The 23,573-nt window shown below is 43.5% G+C and overlaps 1 protein-coding gene and 1 long non-coding RNA gene across 2 annotated transcripts in view; one reads left to right on the plus strand and one right to left on the minus strand.

Annotated features, from left to right (window-relative positions):
• The window catches only part of LOC104913363 (uncharacterized), a 32,624-nt gene extending 31,366 nt beyond the window's left edge, over window positions 1–1,258 (minus strand). The window contains exon 1 of the long non-coding RNA XR_014886816.1: window positions 797–1,258. This is a non-coding gene — a long non-coding RNA (uncharacterized LOC104913363). The remainder of the gene's footprint in view (window positions 1–796) is intronic.
• The window catches only part of LOC100551382 (interleukin-20 receptor subunit beta), an 83,789-nt gene extending 62,262 nt beyond the window's left edge, over window positions 1–21,527 (plus strand). The window contains exons 8-11 of the mRNA XM_031555823.2: window positions 1,101–1,212; window positions 4,698–4,865; window positions 18,736–19,338; window positions 20,179–21,527. Of these exons, the coding sequence (XP_031411683.2) occupies window positions 1,101–1,212; window positions 4,698–4,865; window positions 18,736–19,338; window positions 20,179–20,605 (1,310 nt within the window). The 3' untranslated portion in view covers window positions 20,606–21,527. The remainder of the gene's footprint in view (window positions 1–1,100; window positions 1,213–4,697; window positions 4,866–18,735; window positions 19,339–20,178) is intronic.
• Window positions 21,528–23,573: the final 2,046 nt, after the last annotated feature.

Genomic DNA, 23,573 nt, shown 5'->3' on the forward strand with positions numbered 1-23,573 from the left:
AAGCAGGAGTCAAGTTTAGAAGAGCCAAAATTTGGGTCTAGGGGAGAGAAAATTGGGATCTGCCACCTGGAGGAAAAGCACAAGTGAAAAAAACATGAATGGTCTGAGACATCAGGTGATTTCAACTAAGGGGCAAAGTGTAATGCACCCTGCTGGGGCAGAATATCCGTATTTCAAAGTGTCTGGAGCTGCTGCAGCACGGGGTGCTTTGTAACATCTGTAGGAAAATGGACGGTCCTGCCTTACTCTCAGCTAACTGCTTGACCCCACGCTTTTGGTGAGCTCAGCTGCACTGCTCAGTACTTAAGCAGCTGTATCTCTAGCTACTGTAGCTAGAAAGTTCTCCAAGCATCAGAGCTGCTTTTTGCCACCGCTTCTTGAAAAGTGAGATTTGCTTTTGCTCAGTGGGATGTCTAGATGTAAAAAATACAGGCAGATTTTTCTGCTGAAGCTGAAGAGCCATGCTGGTGGTAATGTACCCTGTGACTTGACTGCAGCTCTGCTCTTTAACATCATGGGGAGCACAGTGCCTGTAATACACTGCCTGATCTCCCAGCTGCACTTATCTCAGCAAAATACAGTTGTGCCACAAAGCAAGCATCATCAAAAGTATTCCTATGATTGTCTCATCACACATTACTAAGAGTACCGTTAACTTTCTTGTGTAACATCCAAGTGTTTTATAAGTGCACAAATGTACATATCTATCAGTTATTCAGCTAAAATATAATCCTGTTTGGAACTGACACATCCACCCTAGCACTGCCTACAAAAGCATCTCTTCTCGTTCTCTTACCTGAGGCCTGTCTGGGTCAGGCTGTGAGATGCCTTCTGGGTGGCATACCCTTGTTTTGCAGCAGCGAGGTTGGTGGTGATGCTGATTGTGCCATATTTTCTTTAACTTTTCTCTTAATTGAGGTTTCAGTACAACGTAAAATAGTGAGCTCTCAGTCACACCTTTCCTCTGCGCACACCTCCACAGGAGAACAGGAGACATGAAAATGCAGCGAAGCCTGCAGCGGAGCTTTCAGAGCACTTCCAGCAGTAGCTATCCCAAGAACTGTAAAAAAATTTCAGCTGTTCTGCTCTCTGCTTCTCAGGTCTCTTGGGGATGGTGGCACACATGATGTATACTCAAGTGTTCCAAGTGACAGTCAGCCTCGGGCCAGAGGACTGGAGGCCACATTCCTGGGACTATGGATGGTCCTTCTGGTAAGTGTCACCACCTCTTAGTATCTTTTCATTTCTGAGTTGGTCCATCAACCTGTTGGGTGATTGTACATATCATCTCAAATTGCCAGGAACATGCATGTGAATTTCCAGCTGCCAAAACTCTACGAGCAAAACTCCGCCATGGCCATACTATCACTGAAGTGTTAGAGGACAGTTATCAGTAACTGTGCAGCAGCAGCTGTGCATATCAGCAGGTACATAGCATTTCTAAATAAATAGCAGCCACAATTACCAACACAGATTGAGCACTCTCATTAAAGTTCAATTTAGGTACATAATTACCGTGGCATTTCAAAGAGTTTTAGGGGGGTTTTGTTGTTGTTATAATTAATGTCTTCGTTGAACCCTACAGTGCAATTTTTAACACAGCTGCAGAGGAATGCATAGCACTCCTAGCACCATGGTCATTCCCTGTGAGTCAGGAGGAGGTTTGGAACAATAGACATTTAGGAGAATTATTGTTATATATATATATATTATTTTTTTTTGAAACTTTCCCATTATCTTTGAAAATTACATAAAAATAGTTTGGTCAAGATATACCAATTGCATTACATCATTTGCAAGTTTCTAAGAAGCTTGATAAGAAAAGGAGAATGCAGAGAATAAAAAGCCAAACACTGCAGACAGCATTCACATCCCTCCAGAAGCATCATCCTCTTTGTAATGGGGAAAATACTTCAGTTTTTCTTTCATTTCTGAATATATTGCATCATTTTAATTCCACCTCAAAGCTCAGACAACAATCTTTGCAAACACCAGTAAATGAATACGAATACATCTTATGCACAGCACTGCAGGGAGTTATTAGTCTCTCCTCTCCTCAGTAGACTTGTTTCATGAGAGGACTTATAAACATTTTAGTAACATATCATTAAATATAAACAACATTTTTTAAAAACGCAACTTATTATCTGTATTAATGGTAAATATTCATTATTGCATACAATGATGAGCTTATAAAATTATTATAAGTGTTTATAACATATGTAATAATAATCATTGTATATTTATTAATATAATTAAATAGTAATCTTGCTATCAGTTTTTAGTAATCTCTTTCATGATTTACCACAAAACTAAACATTCAGACTGTTGCTAAACGTCTTGCATGACAAATCAGTCATTAGAGTATTCTCTTTCATCCCATGCAAGACAAGAGGCACCATGCCATCAGAGGCTCATAGGTCCTGGTATCCTGGTAGACCACCTGCTAGAGCACAGAGAATTGCAACAGCACTGGAAGGAGTGCCAGGGATCAGTGCCATGGCTAAGAGCCGAAGGGCACGAATGGAGATCCAGGCTGTTGTTCACTTTCCATGTAACAATGGGAAAACTATTTCTCCTGTAACTTTATTTCTGCTCTATCAAATGGGAGTGATAATTACACTTCCCAAAATGAGGAATAGTTGCTTGTGTCACAGGGTTTGCAGTGCAGTCTTTGGTCCATGTTACCTTACCCCATTTTCCCAAGCCCTTGACAAAGCTTGGCACAAGTCAGGAGTGGAGCAGAAGGTCCTCTAGGCATGAATTTCCAGAGGATCAATGGATGTCCAAGCATGGCCCCTCCAGAAAGAAACAAACACATAAGTCAGAGCTGTTTGAGCCACAAACCGAGCACAGCCCTAAGCTGAGCCACCAGAGGCAGTGCAGATGCAATCCCACTACACTTGATCCACAGCTGGCACGGAGGCACTGCTGCTAAACAGGTCTCCACTAAGGTAGGATGCAACTCAGCACCCTTTACACTTAAAATTAAATTTAACCAGGGTCCATACAAGCTAAAATATATCAGTCATAATTGTCTTGTGATGATGATTTGCTAAATGCCAAACCTGAGGTCACAACCAGAGTCTTTGTTCTGCATTTCCTTCTCTGAACCTTTCAGTATTTCTGAGTTAATAATTAGAAGTTATCACAAGCCTTTAAGAAAAAAAAAATGTCTCCATATATTATTCACCAGGCACTAAGCAGGCACAGTGAAGCGTGTGGTTTCAGCTGGCTTCTTCCTTGAAATCAATTAGGAGACCAGCTGGAAATATTTGGGGATGTTGGAGCTTCTTCGCACACTGTTTGAAGCCACTTGCAAGGCTTCCCTGTGCTTGAACACACACAGCACAAGTTTCCTTCCCACTTCTCAACCCAACCACGAGAACCCTAACAAAGCTTCATCCCCCTAGGGTTCTCTGCACTTCTTTCTCATCTGGTTGCATCTGGCAGACAGGTTCAAAAATCCCAAGGAAAAGGCTGCCTCTACACACTTCATTGCCACAGAAGTCCCTAAAGGACTGTTGTTATGCACTGAATTTTGAAGTCACTGAAATGAGCCATTTCTGTTTACTTGAACCATTTTTTCCCCCAGATTTTTCAGTTCATGAATACGTGTTCTTCGCTTAATTTTCAACAAAGAACTGTTTCCTTGTCTGCAGAACATATGCAGAATAGGAAAACAGTTCATGCTGAGGGCTCTGTTTATAATGTTTATTTATGAGGTAATGCTATTGTGCTGTTTTTTTCTGTCCTGCATAATTTATAACAGTGTTAAAATTGGTTATAGAAAAGATGAAAGAAAGGAGCAGGTTAAATGTGTAGCTGACAGATAATTAAGTTAATCTAAGTTAGTTAAAAATTCAATGTGAACAACACATACCTGGAACTGATGGGCTGAATGCAATGTCCAGGGGAGCCTGAACATGGATAATTTCTGCAAACAAAAGGAGTTCTTCATGCTAGGAGCCCCATGCTAACATTGCTGATCCAGCCTGGCACTGCCACGGTCACTTTATTTCCACTTCCTTCTCCTGCTGTCTCCCCGTGTTCCTGGTTGTCACTTGCATATGCACACCATGGGCTGCCCAAGGCTGGCTAGCACCGCCTGCATGCTTGGGTCATGGCCCTCAGGTTGGGGATCTCTACAAAATGGAACTGTTGTCTTCTGCTCTGGTTGGGCTTTTGGAGACTGGATGTAAGCCAGGAATGCTAGAAACGACCCTGAAAACAGGAAAAGCATAAAGATATTAACCTGATGAAAGTAAAATGGAGTAGAAGCCACCCATCAAGTTGTGTTGGAAGTTAGTGTCCATACTCTCTGAGGATCTATAGTTTTCTGCACAGCTCTTTCCAGGAATTCCATACTGCATTTAGCACTTGCCTGCTAGGATCTGAAACACTGCAAAGAGAAATCAAGACATGCTGGAATTTTGTCAGAGTGCCCAGAGTGTTAAGATTAGCACTCTTCCATATGGTTCCCCACGAGATTGAAGCTGTGCCCAGCCCTTAGCTCAGCATCCTGCCTGCGTGCCTGAGCACTGCCAGAGGTCGCCGGAGGTAAGATGAGGAGAATGGGTTTGTCACTGCTGACTTACCTGCCCGGTCACATCCTGTGTGTGTGTGTCTCTTGGCTTCAGAAATATAACATGAGCTACTGTCTTAACCCAGCTGTCTGCTGGTTTCTCTCTCCACAGTCTGGCATGGGGTTCTTTCACCTGCTGCATGGCGGCCTCCGTTACTACCTTGAACTCTTACACTAAGACTGTCATTGAGTTCAGACACAAGCGCAAAATCTTTGAGCAGGGCTTTCGAGAAGAACAGAACTTCCTAGACCAGGAAGCCATCAAGTACTTCAGAGAAAGGTCAGTGCAGACAGCCTCTCGGTCAGTGGAGGTTTTCATGGACTCTGCTAGCCTCAGAAAATCCAGGCAGGTGGGCAAAGTCCCGGAGATACCTGGTGAAGATGTGTGTTAAAGAGACAAAAGATCCTACATGGTCTGGTTTTTTTTCTTAAATTTTGTGATGTCCCAGTGCCTGCTTGTTCTCCTCTACTCATTAAGACACAAGGCTGACCAGTCCTTATAGTATGCATCTAATTCACAGAAATTCATACGAAGCTGTATTGCAAATGCAAGCAGATATTCTTTTCCTGAACGAGGTGAAACTGGGGGGGTATAGCAAATGTTATAGCTGTCCTTTCTCAGAGTGTGTAATAGGTAATGCCTTAAAATCCCTAATAGCTGCTGAGATATATTCCAATCACCACTGGAGTTGCCATCTTCCACACTCACATGCTACAACTCATCCTGAACTCCTCCTCACAAAATCGTGCATCTGTCACATTGCAGTGCTATGCTCCTCTGCAGAAACACCCACATTTCCACCCACACTGCTGCCAAGGTCCTGGATTCACTTCAGATCTTGGCTGGGCTCTGGAAACCCACAAATGCTCCTTTGCTCTGCTCCTGAGCACAGCGTGTCCCTGTGTACTGCCCACCCCATGCTGCTGTCCCTGCACACTGAGCCCATCATCATTAACGGCCCATTGGCACACACTGCACACATCTGCAGACCTGGGTGGCTCTTTACAGCCAACTGCTCAGTAACCAGCTGGTCCTGACCACAAAGATCTAAGTTCCATATTCAGCTCTTTTCTTGATCAGTATGACAAGAGGAGTGCTACCAGCAACACCTCTCACAGGCATTTTCCACTTCTTAAAAGTGACTTCCAGTCCTTCAGACGAGATCTGTCACTCTGCTCTGCATTTCACCCCTGTATATTCCTGCTGCAAACTCAACACCTCAGTAGTGCCATGTCCTCCCCAGCAGTGAGAGGGCTACAGGGCAGAGGTACAAACACAGTCTACATTCAGTCTTGGCATATGCACTGCTCTTCCCTTCTCATTCATGACTGGCCTCTCACACACTCTTTGGCTTCCTATGTGATTCCATGTTTGATCCATGACACACTAATCGTGCCTTCCCTTTCACTTCCCCTGTACTTCTATATACACAAAGACTTCCCCCATACACATACACACATCTATCAGCAGCAACCTTCACCTCACTGCTTGCTCATCACAACCATCTGTGTCAAACATCATTCTCCTTTCCAAAGAATACTCTGGTCAGTCTGCTGTCAACCAAGCCCTGTGCCCTGACCGTTGCTACCCAGCTTGCATTTCTTGCTTTTACCAGTGCAGTCAGTCACACCTTGTGCTTGTCACTGGTGGGGTTGTGCCTGAGAACACAGCCCATGTGAGCCATTGGAGCAATTCCACTTGCTGGAAGCAGATCAACCACTCTGAGGGTGCTGACATATGTCACACAACTTAGTTTACTGCCTATGGAATAATTGTTCAATAAAAATCATAGAAAAGACCTTACACTTTATAGGATCCCTCTGAAGGGCACTGGGAGTTCACATCTAGGGCATAGGTATGCCATGTTAGAAAGTAGGCTAATTTATTGTGAGTTCTGTAACTTTCTTGTTAGCTGAAGTGGCTGCACTGAGATACTTGCTGTCCTTCTTTGACAAGAAGCTTAAGGCTTTGCCTAAAGCAGCAGAATGTGAAGAACACAAAAACACTGACCTAAGACAATAGGGAAGGTGTGAGAGGCTCCTTAGGGGACCCTCCATGGAACAAGGAGCTGCTAAGCTCAGGGAATCCTCACCAAAAGCCTGTTGCTGGAAGCAACATAGAAGTATTTTGGATAAAACATACCTAATGAGCATTTGTTCTTCTTCTTCTGACCAAAGCAGCAGGTTCTCAGAGGTAGAAGAACATGGCTGGGAAGCTTTGAGGAGACAGGAAAGCTGGCAGGATCAGACATCTCAGTAGCAAATTGAGGAGTTCTCCCGAGCAGGAAGAATGAGAGACCTTGCTGCTTATAACATTGCTTTGGTTAGTCAAACTTAAATAGTCTGTGCTGATGTTCCTCTGTCAAATCTTGAGTTTTCACTCTACCTTTCAAACAGTCTTGGAAGGATCATAGAAATGACCCAATCAACTGTGACTTTCTTAATTTTGCATTTAGAGATGGCAGTTAACTTTTAAAAACTCTTCGCATGAAATGAATATACGCAGGGAAGGGGAAGGGATCACCCTGCGCCTTTGGGGAACACCAAGTGAGGGGAAAATGGTCAGCGGAATTACTGAACTGAGAATTACAGATGTGAGACCAGCAGGATCATAAGCAGCAGAGTGTATTTTGTCATATTGAGAGGTGCTAAGGAAACTTGATAAAATATCACCACTGCCATTTCTGGAACAGGAACTAAAGACATTAACCGGACAGAGGACTGTAACCCTTTTCATCCCACATCTGCATTGTGTTGTTTGACTTGGATTCTTCCTGCATTCACACCAACACACCAGACGAGCAGGTCTCAGTCCACAGTGGCAGTAAGCTGAATGCAGCACTACAGGCTTGTCTCATTCCTCTTGGGAGCAAGGTTTCATTTTGCCTATGCAGCTAGTAGGGTATTTAACACACATGGCCAAGAAAAAAAAGAGAGAGGTGCTTCCTTAGCCAGTATAAATTCATGTTTGTTAACGCTTCTTTTATATATGTCACTCAAAATGAGCTCCATACTAGGCAACACATGTAGGAACAGTCTGTTCCTTGTGGTTGCTCTGTGTATGGGTCAGGGATGCCCTGAATTTCATGTTTTTTGTCTCTACCACGTGCTCTATGGCAGGACTGTAATTTTGTTCACTCCTTCCAGCTTCTTTGCTCATTTTGAGTCTGTGTGAACAATTCACTTGTTGCTCATCCTCCATTCTCCTTTGCACACGTGTGGCAAACACAGCCCAAGCACAGCATGTTTCCAAAGTGAAATCACACCACGTGCACATAACAGCTGCAGCAGACAACTGAAGGTCCCTCAAAGGACCCCCGAAATGAAGCTGCTTCTTTTCATAATACAGCCAAACACACACATGCATGGCATCCATCCTCTTCCCAGCTATGGCATGGAGACATACGTGCCCAGACCACACATGCAGCTCTCAGTCTAGCTGTCACCTCACATGCAGAATGAACATCTCTGCCACATCCCCACTCACACTGCAGTGAAACCTCACAGACCCCTCCGCAAACCCATCTCAGCTGCCAATGCCTTACATTTCTGTACTGGTAATTACAGCATTCTTGCAATGTTTTTAATTAGCAAGTTGTTGATACTTGAGCTCAGATTCCCTGTCAACTAATGTGCTTTGTGATTACGATGTTTTGGTTGGGTTTTTTTTTGCGTTATATCTGTTGTATCTGAATATGTAACAAGAAGTGCAGAGACAGCATTACCATGGAATCATCCCAGAGATCTAGAGCTGGGCAGCAATACAGGCATTTGTTTGGTTGTTTTTTAAATGCTAGAGCACTTTCAGTTAGCACCAGCACTGAGACCAGGGTGTACTGTGAATGCAGCAGTGCTGCAGCACCAATTAGCAGCACAGTGTTTCTGGATTCTTTGTGTCACCAGGGAAGTGCTGGCGGCTCCAGCAAGGACGTGACTTCCTCTAGCTTTGATCTTCCTTTGCACAAACAGAAATTAACTTAGATTCTCCTTCCTTCCTGGGCATGTATCCAGGCATATTTTTCCTTCCCTCCTACTCCTGCATCTCCCCGTTCCTTTTCAAACCTTATAAATAAAGCCCTCCAGCCATTCTCCCTTGCATTTCTGCATATCACTTCCCTCTTCCTCACATGTTTGTCTGCCTCAGTTCACATTTAGCACCCAACATACACAGTTAGCCCCCACATTGAAATGACTCAGTGCAATGGACAGTTTTCTAAGAGGAAATTATTTTTTTGTGAAAGTTAAAGTCTTAATGTTAGTCTCCACAGCTGCAATTCATCATTTGGGAGACAGGAAAAAAAAGTTACCCCCATTTTGGCTTGGGATCCCTTCCAACCCAAGCCATTCTATGTTTCTATGATGATTCATTGGAATTTATGTTTATAGGCCCCTGCTCCCAGATATGAAGAAGTCTGTATTACAAAAGATAATTGACAATAAAACAGCACTTGTCTTGCAAGTGCTTTGTCAATCACAGCATCACTGTATTGCTTTTGATTTTTACCACATATAACTGCATTATCTTCTCAAGAGGACCCCCTAAAATACCACCAGAAGAATCACCAGCAATACATTAGATGAAAGAGCTGTGATGTTCCCTTGAGAGCTCCTAACTCAAGAAGCATGCACACATTCTCCCCCACGCAGGGGATAAGACACATCAACACACGGCTCACAGCCCTGACACCTGATCCACCTCAGCTATGATGAACACAACGCTGACCTTTAAAGCTCCAGGGAGGAAGATCAGAGGCAAAGGAACACTAGAGGCTTTCAGATGAGAGTATGGAAGAACTGGAGCCTAGGGTGAGTGATAGGGGAGCTGAAAGGGTGGAAACCAAATTCAGGTGGGTTCTTCATGGAGCAGGACAAGCACTACCCAAAGTAGGGAATAAGAAGTTATTGAAAAGATATGAGTAAACATGAATGAGCCACTGACCTCTTCTACAGTTGACATGAGGGGAAAGAGGAGCAGCTTTTGAAACGCATCCAGGCCTGGTCGGGTTGTGGGAGAGGTGCTGAGTTCCACTGGCAGTGCAGCCACTGCAGTCAGCCATCTTCGCACCGTGGCAGAAAGGCCCCAGTCTGACATCCAACCTTCTGCTCTTGTGAAGCATTGTAAATCTCACTTACTAATGACCTAAGCCAACATACAAATTTATCTAGTAAATCTGGAAAGTTCAGCCTTCCACAGTGAATTCCTTCGTAGCACTGTAACTGCCAACTTGCAGCTGTCCATCAACACCCTCTGTGGCACTCAGCTGGTCTCACAGTATTTTCCTTGGTATCTGAGCCCTTATTCTGATCTGCAAAACCGGTGAAACTTCAGGCAGATGCTGCTGGTGACATTCTAACTTGAGCTGAGCACAAACAGACACTGATTCCAGTGCAGAAATCTTGTCTCTGCAGGGCTAAAAAATGCAGTTTTGAAATACTAGGAGTAGTGTGAAACAGATGACAGAACCAGAACTACTACTGCAGAAGTAATAAATCAGGACTGTTCCTAGCTCTGAGAATCAGAACTTGTCCACTCATCATTTATAGGCGCTATTTTTTCCTTTTTGTTCATTTCTTTCATGCACCTTAATCAGACCTTTCTTTCTCTAACTTCATTGTACTCACATAAAAATGCTGTCCAAAGAAACACTCACCTCTTGCTCTGATTTCTAACTGGGTCACCTATATATTTCAACAAGTTTTAAGCTACTGACCTACAGCACCTCCCCTTTACATTGTCAGTATCTTTTCCTATGGAAAATTCCTAAGAATTTCAAATCTAGCTACTCACCTTTGATTAGCACACAAGGATAAGTGTAACATTCTGCCTTAGATTTACACTGCACTTTATTCTGCGGCACAGAAAGGTTTATCCGCAGAGCTGTTCCCTCTGGTAAATTACCCAGACTAGCATTTAAATGGTGTAGAACTAGCAACCTACCCACTTCTACACACACGTACACAACACAATGTTGTTAGCCCCTGACATCCTAAAAAGAATGGGAGAGAAGCAGCCCTGAGCCCCTCATTTCTATTCCCCATGGCCTCTTTACGTAAGCTTTCCCCATAGAGGGGCAAAGCTGATGGAAATGAGTCCTTCCTGAGACCATTACAATCTCCATAGTGGGCCTGGCTGGCTATAGATGGAGGAGCCCAGGTATGTTGTCCCCTTATTTATTTTGACCCTTCCATTTCTGTAAATTTGGGAGCAGCCTTTGTTTCTGTTAAAGGTGCTACTTCTATATTCTCTTTTCCAGGACTGAGGAGGAGAGGGCTGAGGCTGGGGACCTGAGGTTACAGTGCCTCCATAGCTGCTCCCCAAATAGTAAGTGACCATGGCTCTGGATACACCCGATGCACAATGGCTTGTACTGTCCCCACAACCGGTTTCTTGGGGTTGAGAACAAGGTTTGGAGTAGGAAGCTCTGTAAACAGAGGTTCGTAACCTTCCCAGACAGTGCTGCCCAAATGATAATCAACTAGTATGTGAACAGTACAAAATTCTCAAGGATTCAATTTAAGATGTATCTATACCCTGTAATTTTATGCTGTCTCAAGAAGCTGTGATTTCATAGTAGTTTAAAAATATGCTACAATTTACACCTGTATAGCTTTCATTATCACTACCCTTTTTCATCTATATTTATCACAAATTCATGATGATGCATGCTATTGAATATAAAAGTGACTGAAAGCAGCTTTAATAGACAATAACCCTAGTATAATAAATGCTTTTTTTTTTCTTCCACTTCTATTAATCTTTATTCTGAAGATTGTTATGCTTTTATCCAGCATTCACAAAAAAATAATCTTACTTAAGCTCCAGAAATCAGTGGTTCAATGCATGGAGCAATATTGGTGGATGGTTCCTGTCCTACTCTGAATATTATATTTTGCCTTTACTCTCCAGGAAAGATGTGTTGTGTCTCCATCAATTTCCTTGCAAAGAAAGCAAGTGATTCTTCATACAGCAGGAGGGCGAGTTGGGAAAGTGACTTGCTTAGCAGAGCTCTAAGATTAACTCTGCACCAATAAAAATTGGAAACCTCATGGCATTTTGTAGCTCCTGGCTTTCTGAGATGCACATCTCAGCCACGTACAGAAGTTAGGTGTTCACAAGCCTAGAAACTGATGGTGCTGTTTTGTATCAGACCTGCTGGAACAGCTCTCCAGTGATCTCCACACAGGCACATTCACATTAGCACTTCTCTCAAGCTTGTTTTGCCATCAGCACAGTTGGTAACTCTTGCTCCTTAAGATATCATGGCACTTGTAAACCTTTCCATAGGCAGATCCACATCCTTCATTTTCACAGGCCTGAAAAAATCTATTGGTATGGAATTGACGAGTCATATTTCTTAAGAAAATTCTCTACCTACCAAGCTACCAACTAGTGCTCAAATGTGCTTATTTCATTAAGGAGATTGTCCAAAGGTGGGTTGGTTTTGTTTTCAGCTTTGACTTTTATAAAGAACAAATAACAACCCTTGATCTCAATAGGTGTTCCAAAGAATAGAACCAACTGGTTCTATGCCCAGCCCTGCCCTGGTGCTTCCCTTACAGGACGCACAGCTACCTCAGTAGGTGTACTGACTGCTCTCTAAAAGCAAAATGTATATGAGAAGTCAGGTACCTCAATCATCTGGTGTGCTTCACTCAACGTCATCATGCCAGTGTCCCGAACTACAGCCAATTACTACTGAAAGCAAACATGAAAAATTACATTTACTGCTGCTATTATTACTTAATACTTCAAAGGCAACATTATACAAAATGCTAAAAAAAAACTATCAGCTAACCAGGCAATGCTTTACTCTTATTTGTAAAGATCACAGCATTTCAGCTAAAAGAGACATAGAATAGAGCAAAACCCAGACAGAAAAGTTGATGTGAAATCCAGTCAGAAATTCTCTTCTTTTTTTTTTTTGCCCATCATCACACCCTGCTAATATAGGAGGAGATACAAATCCAACATCATTCCCAAGCCATTAAAAGTTCCCTTTCTTTCCTCCTACTACCTTACCCTCAAGTATTTCCCCAAAATATCCCAGTTCCCTGTTTCTGAGTGATACTTCAGGATAAACTTCAGACTCACTCCTTCCTTTGCCTGGTAGGAGTGCTTTTTTTTTTTTTTTTTTCCCCTCTCCAAAGTGCATCTTTCTGGTTACTAATGAGTTGCAGATATCCAATCAAGCTCATTATATTAGCTGCATAAGAGGTACCATGCAGCACTGCAGCAAAGGAATCAGTGATGAGGCTTGCAACCCCCTTGAGAAAGGCAAGCATCATAATTTCCATTGATAGACAGACAGGCAGCAATGAGATGACATCTCCAGTGTCACAAACAGGAGATACCCCAGCATCACACTTACCTTTCTAGACACTCTTCCCTAGGCTTGGTAAGTGAACCATCATGGAATTTGAATTTCTGAACTGCAGCCTGGGCACAGGTTCTGTGCTTGAAAAAAATCTACTTTTGTATGTACTTTGTGAACAAGGAAGCACTAAATCCAAAGGTAGACAGTCAAGTCACAAAATACAGAGAGAAAACAGGAGAATGAGTATTTATTGCTAACATTACTTTCTAATATTTGTACTGGTTCTGATGCATTTGTCTTGTGGCAGTAGCAAGGGGCTCCAAGGACAGGCCTGTTGCTTTGGTGAGAAGGCAGCACTGCAAAGGACTCATGGTCAGCAGAGAACGTTAATGTCAAGAGCGCAGCACAAGAATGCCTTGCTAAAGCCACACTAGCCACAGAGGCCTGCCTATATTTAAGAAGAGGACATTTCACTTTGGCCAAGTCTTCTGCACAGGACAACCTGCACTGCGCTAGCAGAGGAAATGTCAGCAACATCTGATATTCCAACTCTTGACACAAAGGTTGTCCTGTCCCAGTAGAACAGAAAGAGGTAGAACCAGGAGTTATTTCCCTTCACCTGGCATTTCCTGGAGGACTTGCCAGCTGGCCTCACTTAGAAGTGCTCCAAGAATGTTCTTATTTGGACCAAACAGCATATTGAGAACATTCACACATTCTCAAGATCCCATTCTTTCTCCTGTCCTCCCATGATGACAAAATAAAACATCTGGTCCTTCTTGAGAGATAAGGGCTTTTACTGAGTGCCACTGTAGTGCAAAACATAGAGCATATACATAAAAGATTGAAAGGACAAGGCTGAGCAGTTGCAGAAGACAAACAGCCACTGGACAGGAGACTTCAGAAGAGAAATATTAAGGGCTGGGAGCAGCCCACGAGCAGTGCAGTAGCACAAAGGGCTTCTGGCAGCCCAGGCTGCAGCAAGAGCTCAGGCTGCCCTGCTGGTGGGGCTGGAAGTTTGGGGAAGTGACCATCAGCTATTCATCTCTCAGAAGCTCAGAGAAGCCTTGATCAGGGTAGCGCAATAGCCAGTCTTGAAAACTACACATGAAACCATGTAATGTCCAGCACTGCACTGTAACAGGGTTTAAGCTTTCCAGAGCTGGGCTAAGAGCAGTGCTGGGGAGTTGATTCATAAGCTGGTATCCTCTGTTCTTCCCAGATCTGCTTCCTCTGCAGACATTCAGGTCTGGCATTTACTCATCGAAGTATCCCAGTCATATCTTGCTCATAACAGACTTACTCTTTCTACTGCAAATGTCTACACGCTCTTAGTTGCCTATTTGCTGTCCATTTTGACCTTCCAAGCCTCAACTTTCCCTGTCAGATGCGCAGTCGCTATACAAAAAAGATAGTTTCACAACAGAGTACTTTGTTGTTGTCCTGCAGTTGTCACCAAAAAATGCTCAGTTATTACACTCCAGGCATCATCTATACCTGATTTCTGACATCTCTATGTTCCACTTCCACTCTCTCCTTCAGCCTCCCCTCAAATCACTGGGCATTAAAACAACAAGCCTGCAGCTCGGGGTCTGCAGGGAAGGCAGGCGAGGTACAGAGAGCAGAGGTAGGACATGGGAAAGGAAGAGGCAGGAGAAATGGTCTGTATGCTGGCAGAGCTGGAGAAGAGTCAGGAAGCTCAGAAAAGCCAAGAGCTTAGCAGGAGGGAGAATATTTTCCATTTTACTGCTCACTGTTTGTGATTGAAAGCCTTGGTTGTTATTTGAGGCAGATTAACCCAGGGCCCAGAACAGCACCTTTTCTTGTAGAAAACTGAAAGCCTGTTCAAAATCAAATTGGCATGAAAAGAAATACAATCTAGTCACTGTTTTGGTAGTGTGGGCGTTTTTAGAGGGCCACCTGACTGATAGAAGGCCTGGAAAAAAAAGTAGTTTGTTCTCCTACCACCACCCTGCAGGCATGTCCCCAGGGTCCACCCCACAGCTCTTCCACCATCCTCCCACCCCTGCCTGTCTACAGTAAGCTCTGCACAACCAGCTTCACCATACAGCAAATAGTCTTTTTTTTTTTTTAATTAAATAAGGGCACCACAACTCTAAATTGAAAATATGGTGGAAACAATTCATAAAAATCTGTTGCTTTTTCTTAGATGCAGGAGTCACAGGAGGAAGATAGTGCTGGGTTTGCAGGAAACTTCAGTACATTTCCAATTTCAGTGCTGCAAAAAGTACATTGCACAAGCTCAGCTGGAGAGGGCAAGGCACAGACGGCAGGCAAGGTCACTCTAACAACAGGGAACATGCTTGATATGCTGAGCAGCACAGGGCTGGGAGAAGGCAGACAACAAGGGCTTGATGCGTTTGAAATGTTGCTCAAAGTTGAGTCAAGGATTATCCTTGTGGAGGCGCATGACAGCTGCAATCACCCTCCTATTTCATGTCAGCATTGATTTCAGCTCTGAGTCCTGCAATTGTTCCTGTAATTTATTCAGTTCATAGTGATTCACTACATGAAAAAAAATCCCCTCTGATAAAGCACTCTGATTATACAGCTATGATTTGGGCTTGCTATGCTGAAAGCAAAGGGGATTTCACTCCTGTCTTCAGACAAACCCGTGTCCACTAGGAAGCTCACAAGTAACAGGTTTCAGTTCTGTCTTCATTTGCCTCCGCCAAAATTCAGACTGACATTTTGCTATAACAAACTTCAGATTTCTTCCCAGGCCATGATTCTGTTTCCATGATCAGCATGATGGTAAATGCAAATCCAGGCCCGTGTTCAGCATTGGGGCCAGGGGAAATTCGAGGATGTCAAAGTAAAACTAAGGGATAGTTTGTAATACCTGTTCCTTCCTGCAGTGCTCCACTGAAAGGAGCTAGTTTCTTGTAGAAAAATCCATGAAATTAGTTACAAAACTTGCTTTCTATCACTCTAGTAAATATTTTTCCATAAACACGCCATCTCCTACAGTTAATGCAGGACTTAAAAAAAAAATGCAACAAAGCAAAAGAAAAACCAATGATAAAATCAGAGAATATCCCAAGTTGGAAGGGATGCGTAAGGTCCACTCATCCCTGCCTAATACTGCTAAAAATGAGATGAAGTATTTCAGACCATATAGGCACCCAAACAGCATTTCAACTACAGTGGGTGTTGTATTTCTCATAATGTGTAGCCAAAGGTTCATTTCATGTTCAGACAGTTTTACACCATATTTGAGGACAAATACACAACAAAGAAAGCTGCGCCACATATCTCAGTTGGCTTAAAGCAATGTTTGCTATTTTCAGAATAAGTTTCTTTCACTTTTCCACGGCAAAATGTATTTTCTGATCATGGGGTTTTGTAGTGAAGAAAGGAAAGTGTCAGTGACCTGAATCAAAGCCATGAGTCAACACATTTGAAAAACCTGTCCTGGAGTTTATTCTGTAAAATGACTGGAATTATCCTTTGAACTCACAGGATTGTCAGAGTTGCTGTGTATCATACTGCATTTCAGCTGCAGATACCTTTCCAGCTGAATAAAGCATGAAAATATTAACTCCAAAGTTAGGAGATCTTAAGAGATGTCTTTTCCTCAGCCTCCTCAGAAAATGAGCAGTGGAGCAGTATAGAAAAATCCAGGGTTCTTCAAAAGCACCTGATAAGGTTTCACTTTTCTAAGACATTTCAAATCCTCAGATAGTTGTTTAAAGATGGAGCTATTCAGAACACCCAAATACTGAAGGCCAAAATTAATATATTCTCTTTAATGCTACCCTTACGAGAATTTGTTCAAGCAAGTCCAACTACTAAAAACGCTTTAACTTCGATAGCAAATAAACCCCAACTTTAGAATTGGTAAAAGGTGGTCACTTTTAGGAATTATCTATTACACCAGTTGTAAAACGTGTTTACACATAAGTAAGGAAGCTAGAGGGACAACCCGGGCTGTCTCAAAAAAGAAACGCGACAAGTAGAATGGAGGAACTAAGCATTGGAAGCCACCTGTGAAGCTGGGAAGTCTTCCTTTCCTTTCCAAGTTTGATTTTGGAGAAGACAGTTTTGAAGCTGTTGGAAGTGTCTGCCCATTTATGATGGCATATCAATCACAAGAACAGGAAAAGCTGGTTTCTCCGTTAGCTAAGTCGTAATTTCTTTGAGAAAAGGAACAATGTCATTGATGATGCCTAAGTAATGGCAAGACCCCAGACTGATTTCAGCCCTAGGCCCCTGGCTGAGCCTTCTCTAGTAAGGATTCCAGCCCTTCTATGCTATATACAGCTTGTGGGCAGGAGCTAGCCCCAGAAAAAATGCTCCATTAGCCAACCAGAAAACATTTTATACAAGGAAAGGGGTCAAGGAGTATACATCAAGGGGTAGGACAGTGGTGGGTGGGGAGCACTGAGCCTGCAAAAAACATCCATGCTCCCCCAGATTCGCATTTCTTCCAGCTACATCAAGGCTTCTTTTTTTCCTGACATCTGTGGCCCATTCAGAGCTTTGTCAGTTCACCTCCAGCACCTTGTTCCAGACATGCCACATTCTCCATTGACATCTGAATGGGCACTCACGTGCAGCAGGAGTTCCCACCACCCTCTCCTCTGCTGCTGGATGAGGGCTGGCCGTGGCAGGAGGGACCCTGCTGTACCACCCAGCAGCTGCCATTTTGTGTCTTCAGCATCTTTAATTATCCCATTGAGGACATCTTTCCAACCTCTGTTCAGCCAGTTTTTGAAAGCAAAGACTTCTGCAGAAGGATGCTCCTCCTGATAGGAGCAGTCTATTTTTCTCCCGTGCCTTTTATGCAAGTCACATTATTTTGGGGGGCTCTGTTTTTATTTAGTTGCTCTATTATCCTCTTCCAGTTCCAGTTATAAAAAAAATCTAAATTTGATTTATAATTGTTATTATGCTCTGATCTAGCAAATGTCTTAATTGTTTCAGTAGCCCTAGTGAAGCCAGTAGGTGTGAGGTGTGCTCTTTAGGGTCTTAAAAAGTTCAGTTACATCCAACCCTGAGAAAGGTGTAGGCAGAAGTGAGCACACAGTTCAGACCACTGGTATTAGCAAAAAAAGACTTCTTCACAGCAGCCAGGAGAGAAGTGCAGAAAACAATATTCAGGAGTGGAGGTCTGGCATCCCATTTTGAGCACCTGAAAGCCCAACATACAGCGTACAGTTCAGGGTGGAAAGACAAGTTCTTAGCACTCCGAGCTCTCTAAGTGTCCTATAATGTCACTACAGGAACAATGATGTCACTCTGTGCAGTTCTTCTATTTTTATCTTCTCTGTTTATTCATCCTGTAATTCACTGGGCAACCATGCAGAGCTACCAGGAGGGTAAAGCACACAGGACCAAGGTGAAGGCCTCTCTTCACTCTTTGTAGGGATGATCAAGGGCAGGCAACGTGGCAATCTGCAAGCCAGGCTTCATCCCCTTGCATTCTTACTGGAATTTGTTCACAATCAACATCCCAGCAACTTTCTGCCTTCCTTGTTCTTTCCCAAATAGCAAATGCTTGCTTCTCACAGAGCTGTACGACTTTGAAAAGGAGAACACTGATGTGCCAGTGATTACTCTGATGATAGCTGACGATACCTTAGCTGGCATCCAGGAGGAACTGGTCCTCAATTTATGTGCCTTATTCTTAAATATTCTCAAAACTCTTGGTTATCAGAAACAAAGGATTTTATACTGAGATGAGAAGCAAATCAGGCTATGGGAAAATATGGTTATGAGAAATAGATCTAAGATTGTCTCAAAATAGAACTGAAATTGCTCTAAGCGATTAGCCCTGTCCAGATGAAAAAGTGTGTTTTTGTCTTTCCTCAGGGCTTCACAACACCCAGCTCTAAATGTCACTAGCACACAGAGGAACAGGAGTGACCATAATACTCAGAAAATACCCCCATTTGCTATGTCAAGCTCTTCTAGCAACATATCAAGCAGCTCTTCACTTTCATCAGAACCAACCTGCCAGATCTCCATGGTTCAGGATCAAGCCCAGCTGGACATTGTTTCCATCTCTAGGTTGGCCCCAGGAGAATCACCAAGCCCTCAACCATTTGAGCAAAGAAAAAAAAGCTTAGCAATATCATGTTCCAGCCAACTCGGTACAAGGACTCCTCCAGCATCTTGCCCAGCCAGCCCCAGGCTCAGTCTAACACCCAGCTCAGCCAAGCCTCAGCAATACTCGGACTCCTCTCCGGCCAGTCCAGGGACCAATGCTGCTTCCTTCTATGCCCTCCGTCCTCAAACAGCACAAAGCTTGGAAGCTTCAGCATCAGATTACACATTGACCCCAACCAGGAAAAGCACAAGGCCTCCAACAACGACTCCTGAAGATAGTTCCCAATCTCCTGGCTCTTCTCAAACTGGATTAAGAACTATAGGAAAGGGGTTTCAATCACATCTGGAAGATCCTGATCATGAAAGGTATGTATCCAGACTACACACATTTAAGCCCTCAAGTGATTATCAAACTATTTAAATATCTTTTATATGTACATGTTTCCAGTGGTTTTGATTGTTGTTTTTTTTTTCTCCCATAATTACCCTATACTTCCACTATGTCCTGCAAAAAAAAAAAAAAAAAAACATTTTCCAATCATTTATTTAGCTGGCTGGACATGAAAGAAGATCATGCCAGGCCAGGTTGTCACCCTCAGCTCTTTGCACAGGGCAGTTTAAACGTGGCCTCATTTCCTTTCAAATGAGAAATCATCTCTCCTCACTCTTCACAGCCACCAACAGTCACAGGAAGCAAAACTACCACAATACAGTTCAGTGGCATCATTACAGTTGAGCCATAGAATCATTAAGGTAGGAAAAGACTTCTCAGCTCACCATATCCAACTCCAGCCCACCCTCCCATGCTCACTGACCACATCCCTCAGTGCCACATCCCAGCATTTCTGGAATACCTCCAGGGACAGTGATTCCCCCACCTTTCTGGGCAGCAGTGCCAGCGCATCACTTCTGTTTCTTAGAAGAAACTGTCCTTTATATCCAACCCGAACCTCACCCTAATGCAATTTGAGGCTATTACCTCTCATTTTAAATTGCATGATCAGGACCCCAACCCCTGCAGCAGCATAGAAAATACACTGCTCTTAGGAGGTCTGAGAAATAAGGGCTGGAGATGGCATTCGGTGACATGGCAGGTGCCTCCCATCCCAAACCTCAGGTTCCATACTCTGGCCCCGTGCAAGTCAGACTGATTTCACCCCACTGAACCTCTGAGTTCCACACTGTGTCCACCACTTCTCTTGGCAGGAGATTTGTAACCACAGAGGAATTCCAAGCCATGGAGAAAGAACTAGAAGATGTAAAAGATGAACTGAAATGCTTGAAGTGGAAAGTGAGACACATTGGTGAGACTGTGCAGCCCCTGGCAGAAGACAGCAAGCGCTACAACGGCTACACCCTGACAGAGCTCAAGGCAATGGTGCAATCTGAGGAAGATCCTTACAAAGCTGCACACAAAATCCTGACTGCACTCTTCAGTGATGTGTACTTGCTGCAGCACTCGGTCACCGAACAGGCAAGCAATGCCAGATCTCTGCCCAGGCCCAAAATAGACCCAGAGTTGTACACAGTGTATTGTGACATTCTGAAAAGCATATTCCCTGGAATTAGCAGCCAGACCTTGAGGGAACAGACACAACACATGCAGAAAAGCACCCAGAAAGAAGCGCAATAACACCAGAGCCCACAAAACCTTCTGCAAAGTGAGAAGTCCCTTACGACTTTTGAGCAGTGGAGTGTGGTGTGTACTGCTGGTTGAGTCTATCCCTTCTAGGAACGAATCATCCATAACACCTTGGTGAGCTCTGAGCCCTTCACATCACCTGATGAGACAGGGTGGGAAGACATTCTGCATACTTACCACATTTTAGAGAAAAACGCCCCCTTAGTGTCTCTTTCTATCTTTCAATATTTGGATGCTTCCTTGTTTCCAGCAACTACAAATGCTGCCAAAAGAATTGAAACAAGGCATCGTGTGCTCAAGCAAGGGCCTCCCCAACCCCAAACAGACCTACCAACCAACCAGCATCTGGGTAGTTTCTATTTTCTAGACTACACCATTCATTAAATGACATTACTTGTTAGAAAACTGTGCTTGTCCTTTTTTTTTTTTTTTTTTTTTCTTTTGGTCTAAAAATACTTTGCATATCAAAATCAATCACCAATCACAATTTGAATACACACTGGTATGGAACATGAACCACGTAGCAAACCGACTCCCATGTGCAGCAGCATCCTGGGGTTACATGGGAAGAAAGCCCAGGCACAGCAACCTGGTCCCCACTGTAGTTAATTGGTAAGCCAAGACATAAGTGGGCACAAAGTCCTTATGTCTGCTCATGCCTGATAGAAGAAACAATCCACCAGCAAAACAGGTGAAGCTAGGAGTCTGTGACCTCTATTTTCTCACCCTCTGACAACTGCGCTGACCGAATAGTTCACAACTCTGCTTTGCCTTCACATGGCAGTGATGCATCTCTGGTGTGTGTCTTCCCCACGCCATTTGCCATATAGCAATCCAGCACCTGTGACACAAGCCCAGGACCTTGTGTTTTACAGAGGATAGTACACGTTTGTGTGAGACCAGGGGCAGTGACACTTGGGAACAAGAGTTGCTTGACTGCAGTCCAGTTCTGCTTTCATAATTCTCAACATGCAGTACAACAACACTAACTCTCACTGCTGTGTATGAACAACAAATTGTGTATTGAAAAAGCTGTTTCAGATCTGAATTGCACAGCCTTGACTGAAGGAGAAGGAGCACATATGTTCCATAAATCCTTGCTAAAACACAAGGGAAACAAGGGTTGGGGCTTTCCACTTTCTTCTAATATTTCTGCATTTTTGCCAATCTTCTAGGCTGTGGCTTCACAGGATGCTAAAAAGCTCCATCTCACAACAACAACGTGACTCTAGGCTCACTCACTGAGATGTACCCCTGCCATCACACTGCCTTTCATTCCTTCTTCCCAGCCTATACTCTTCAAGGCCTTCCATCCAGAACCTCAAAAACCCCACAAGCACACTGTGAGCCTTCTCCCAATGCTGACCCAGCTGATGAAGTTGGGAAGAATAGGTGGCTAAGGGGAAGCCCCAACCATTCCCAGCTCATTTTTCTGCATTTTGTCCATTCTTAAAAATAAATCAAATGTAACTGGGCAGCATCTACCTACTACACAAGCTCTCCCTCCTCTGCCCTTCTTTAAATATGGCTTTAATTTTCTGCTTCGCTGTATTTGACCATGGGGACTATAACATGCCCCAAGACCATAAACTAAGTCTTTAGCTATTGCTTACCTGTAAACAAATCCTATTTCTACATGTCCTACTTCAACAATACCAGCAGCACTGCTTGGGCCACGGAGCATCACCTCTCACATCCCATAGGGACGGGCGAAAAGAATTGGAAAGGGAAAAGTGCAAGAACTTATTGGTTGGAATAGAGATGATGTCTGGAAGTTAGACTGGGTGAGCAGCCACGAGCTTTCCTTGTAAGGTGTGCCTAAGTTTTGCTGGAGAGAGGCATGCTTGCTGGCTGTGCTTACCTGGCCTCTTTGGGGAGACAAGCATAGCTATCCTCCCACATGAAATTTTCAGCATCTCCTTTATTTTCTCTCTGGCCACCCACTCCTAACACAACAGAAGGGTGAGGGCTGAGTGCCTACACCTGCAGAAAGTGTCCTCTTTGGAGGGTAACAAAACTGAGTCAGCACAATAAAAATAAGATAGCAGTATCCTAAGTGCAGGGGCCTGAAAGCAGTTGTTGGCTTTCATTCCTAACATCCTACTCTCACCTGAAAAGTGTCCTGCTACGGGCCTTAAGACTTTAAGGTCTCACTGCCTTGTACTCAGACAGAAAAGAAACAGGACTGTGTAATTACTCCAAGAATTAAAAAATAATCATCCATTGTTCTTTTTGGACAACTCATCCTGATCTGCACTGTGCCTACCTTGGTCCTTAGTTTGAATAAGCCTTCTCTCCAAAATTTTGTCAACTCTGCCTGCATAGAAATAGACAGAAAAAGCAATCAGACACACAGGGATAAATCAGTCTCTAAACCCACATTGTACTTCATCCTCTTCTCCATTAAACTATGTAACTTTTTTTTTTTTTTTTTCATTTAGTACATACTTTCAAGTCTGAAGAGCCAGTAGTGAACCAAATAATTTTTCTTTCCTTTCTTAACTCTAGGCATTACATTTCCTATTCTCCAGCCATACCCAGACTCAGGGATTCATTAGTATTACCCTTACCCAAGCAGCACACACTGTTATGCATTCATCCCTGTGTGCAACTTGAGGACCTGAGAGTACTGCACACACAGCTTAGACCAAAACTCTGCCTTCCTCTGTGTCCTTCCCTTAGAAGCCTGGTCAGAACCACGAGGACATGAATACTGTTCTCAGCCTTCGGCAATCTTTTATTTGCACTGATTGATTGAGTTAATTAAGCAATCTATTAATATTCACCATGCTATAGCTCAGTAGAGTTCAGTTGGCAGAACAGATCCTACAGCAGATAAGTTATGCTACACAGAAGTTCGTGACCCATGCTACTTATAGAATCAGAAAATAATTTAGGCCCCGGGTTGACTGGAGGTCAGCAGGTCCAATTGCTCTATCAGGCAGTATTCTATAAAAGA

The sequence above is a fragment of the Meleagris gallopavo genome, chromosome 16, assembly GCF_905368555.1.
Source record: "Meleagris gallopavo chromosome 16, MGAL_WU_HG_1.1, whole genome shotgun sequence".
In the NCBI taxonomy this organism is placed as follows: Eukaryota; Metazoa; Chordata; class Aves; order Galliformes; family Phasianidae; genus Meleagris; species Meleagris gallopavo.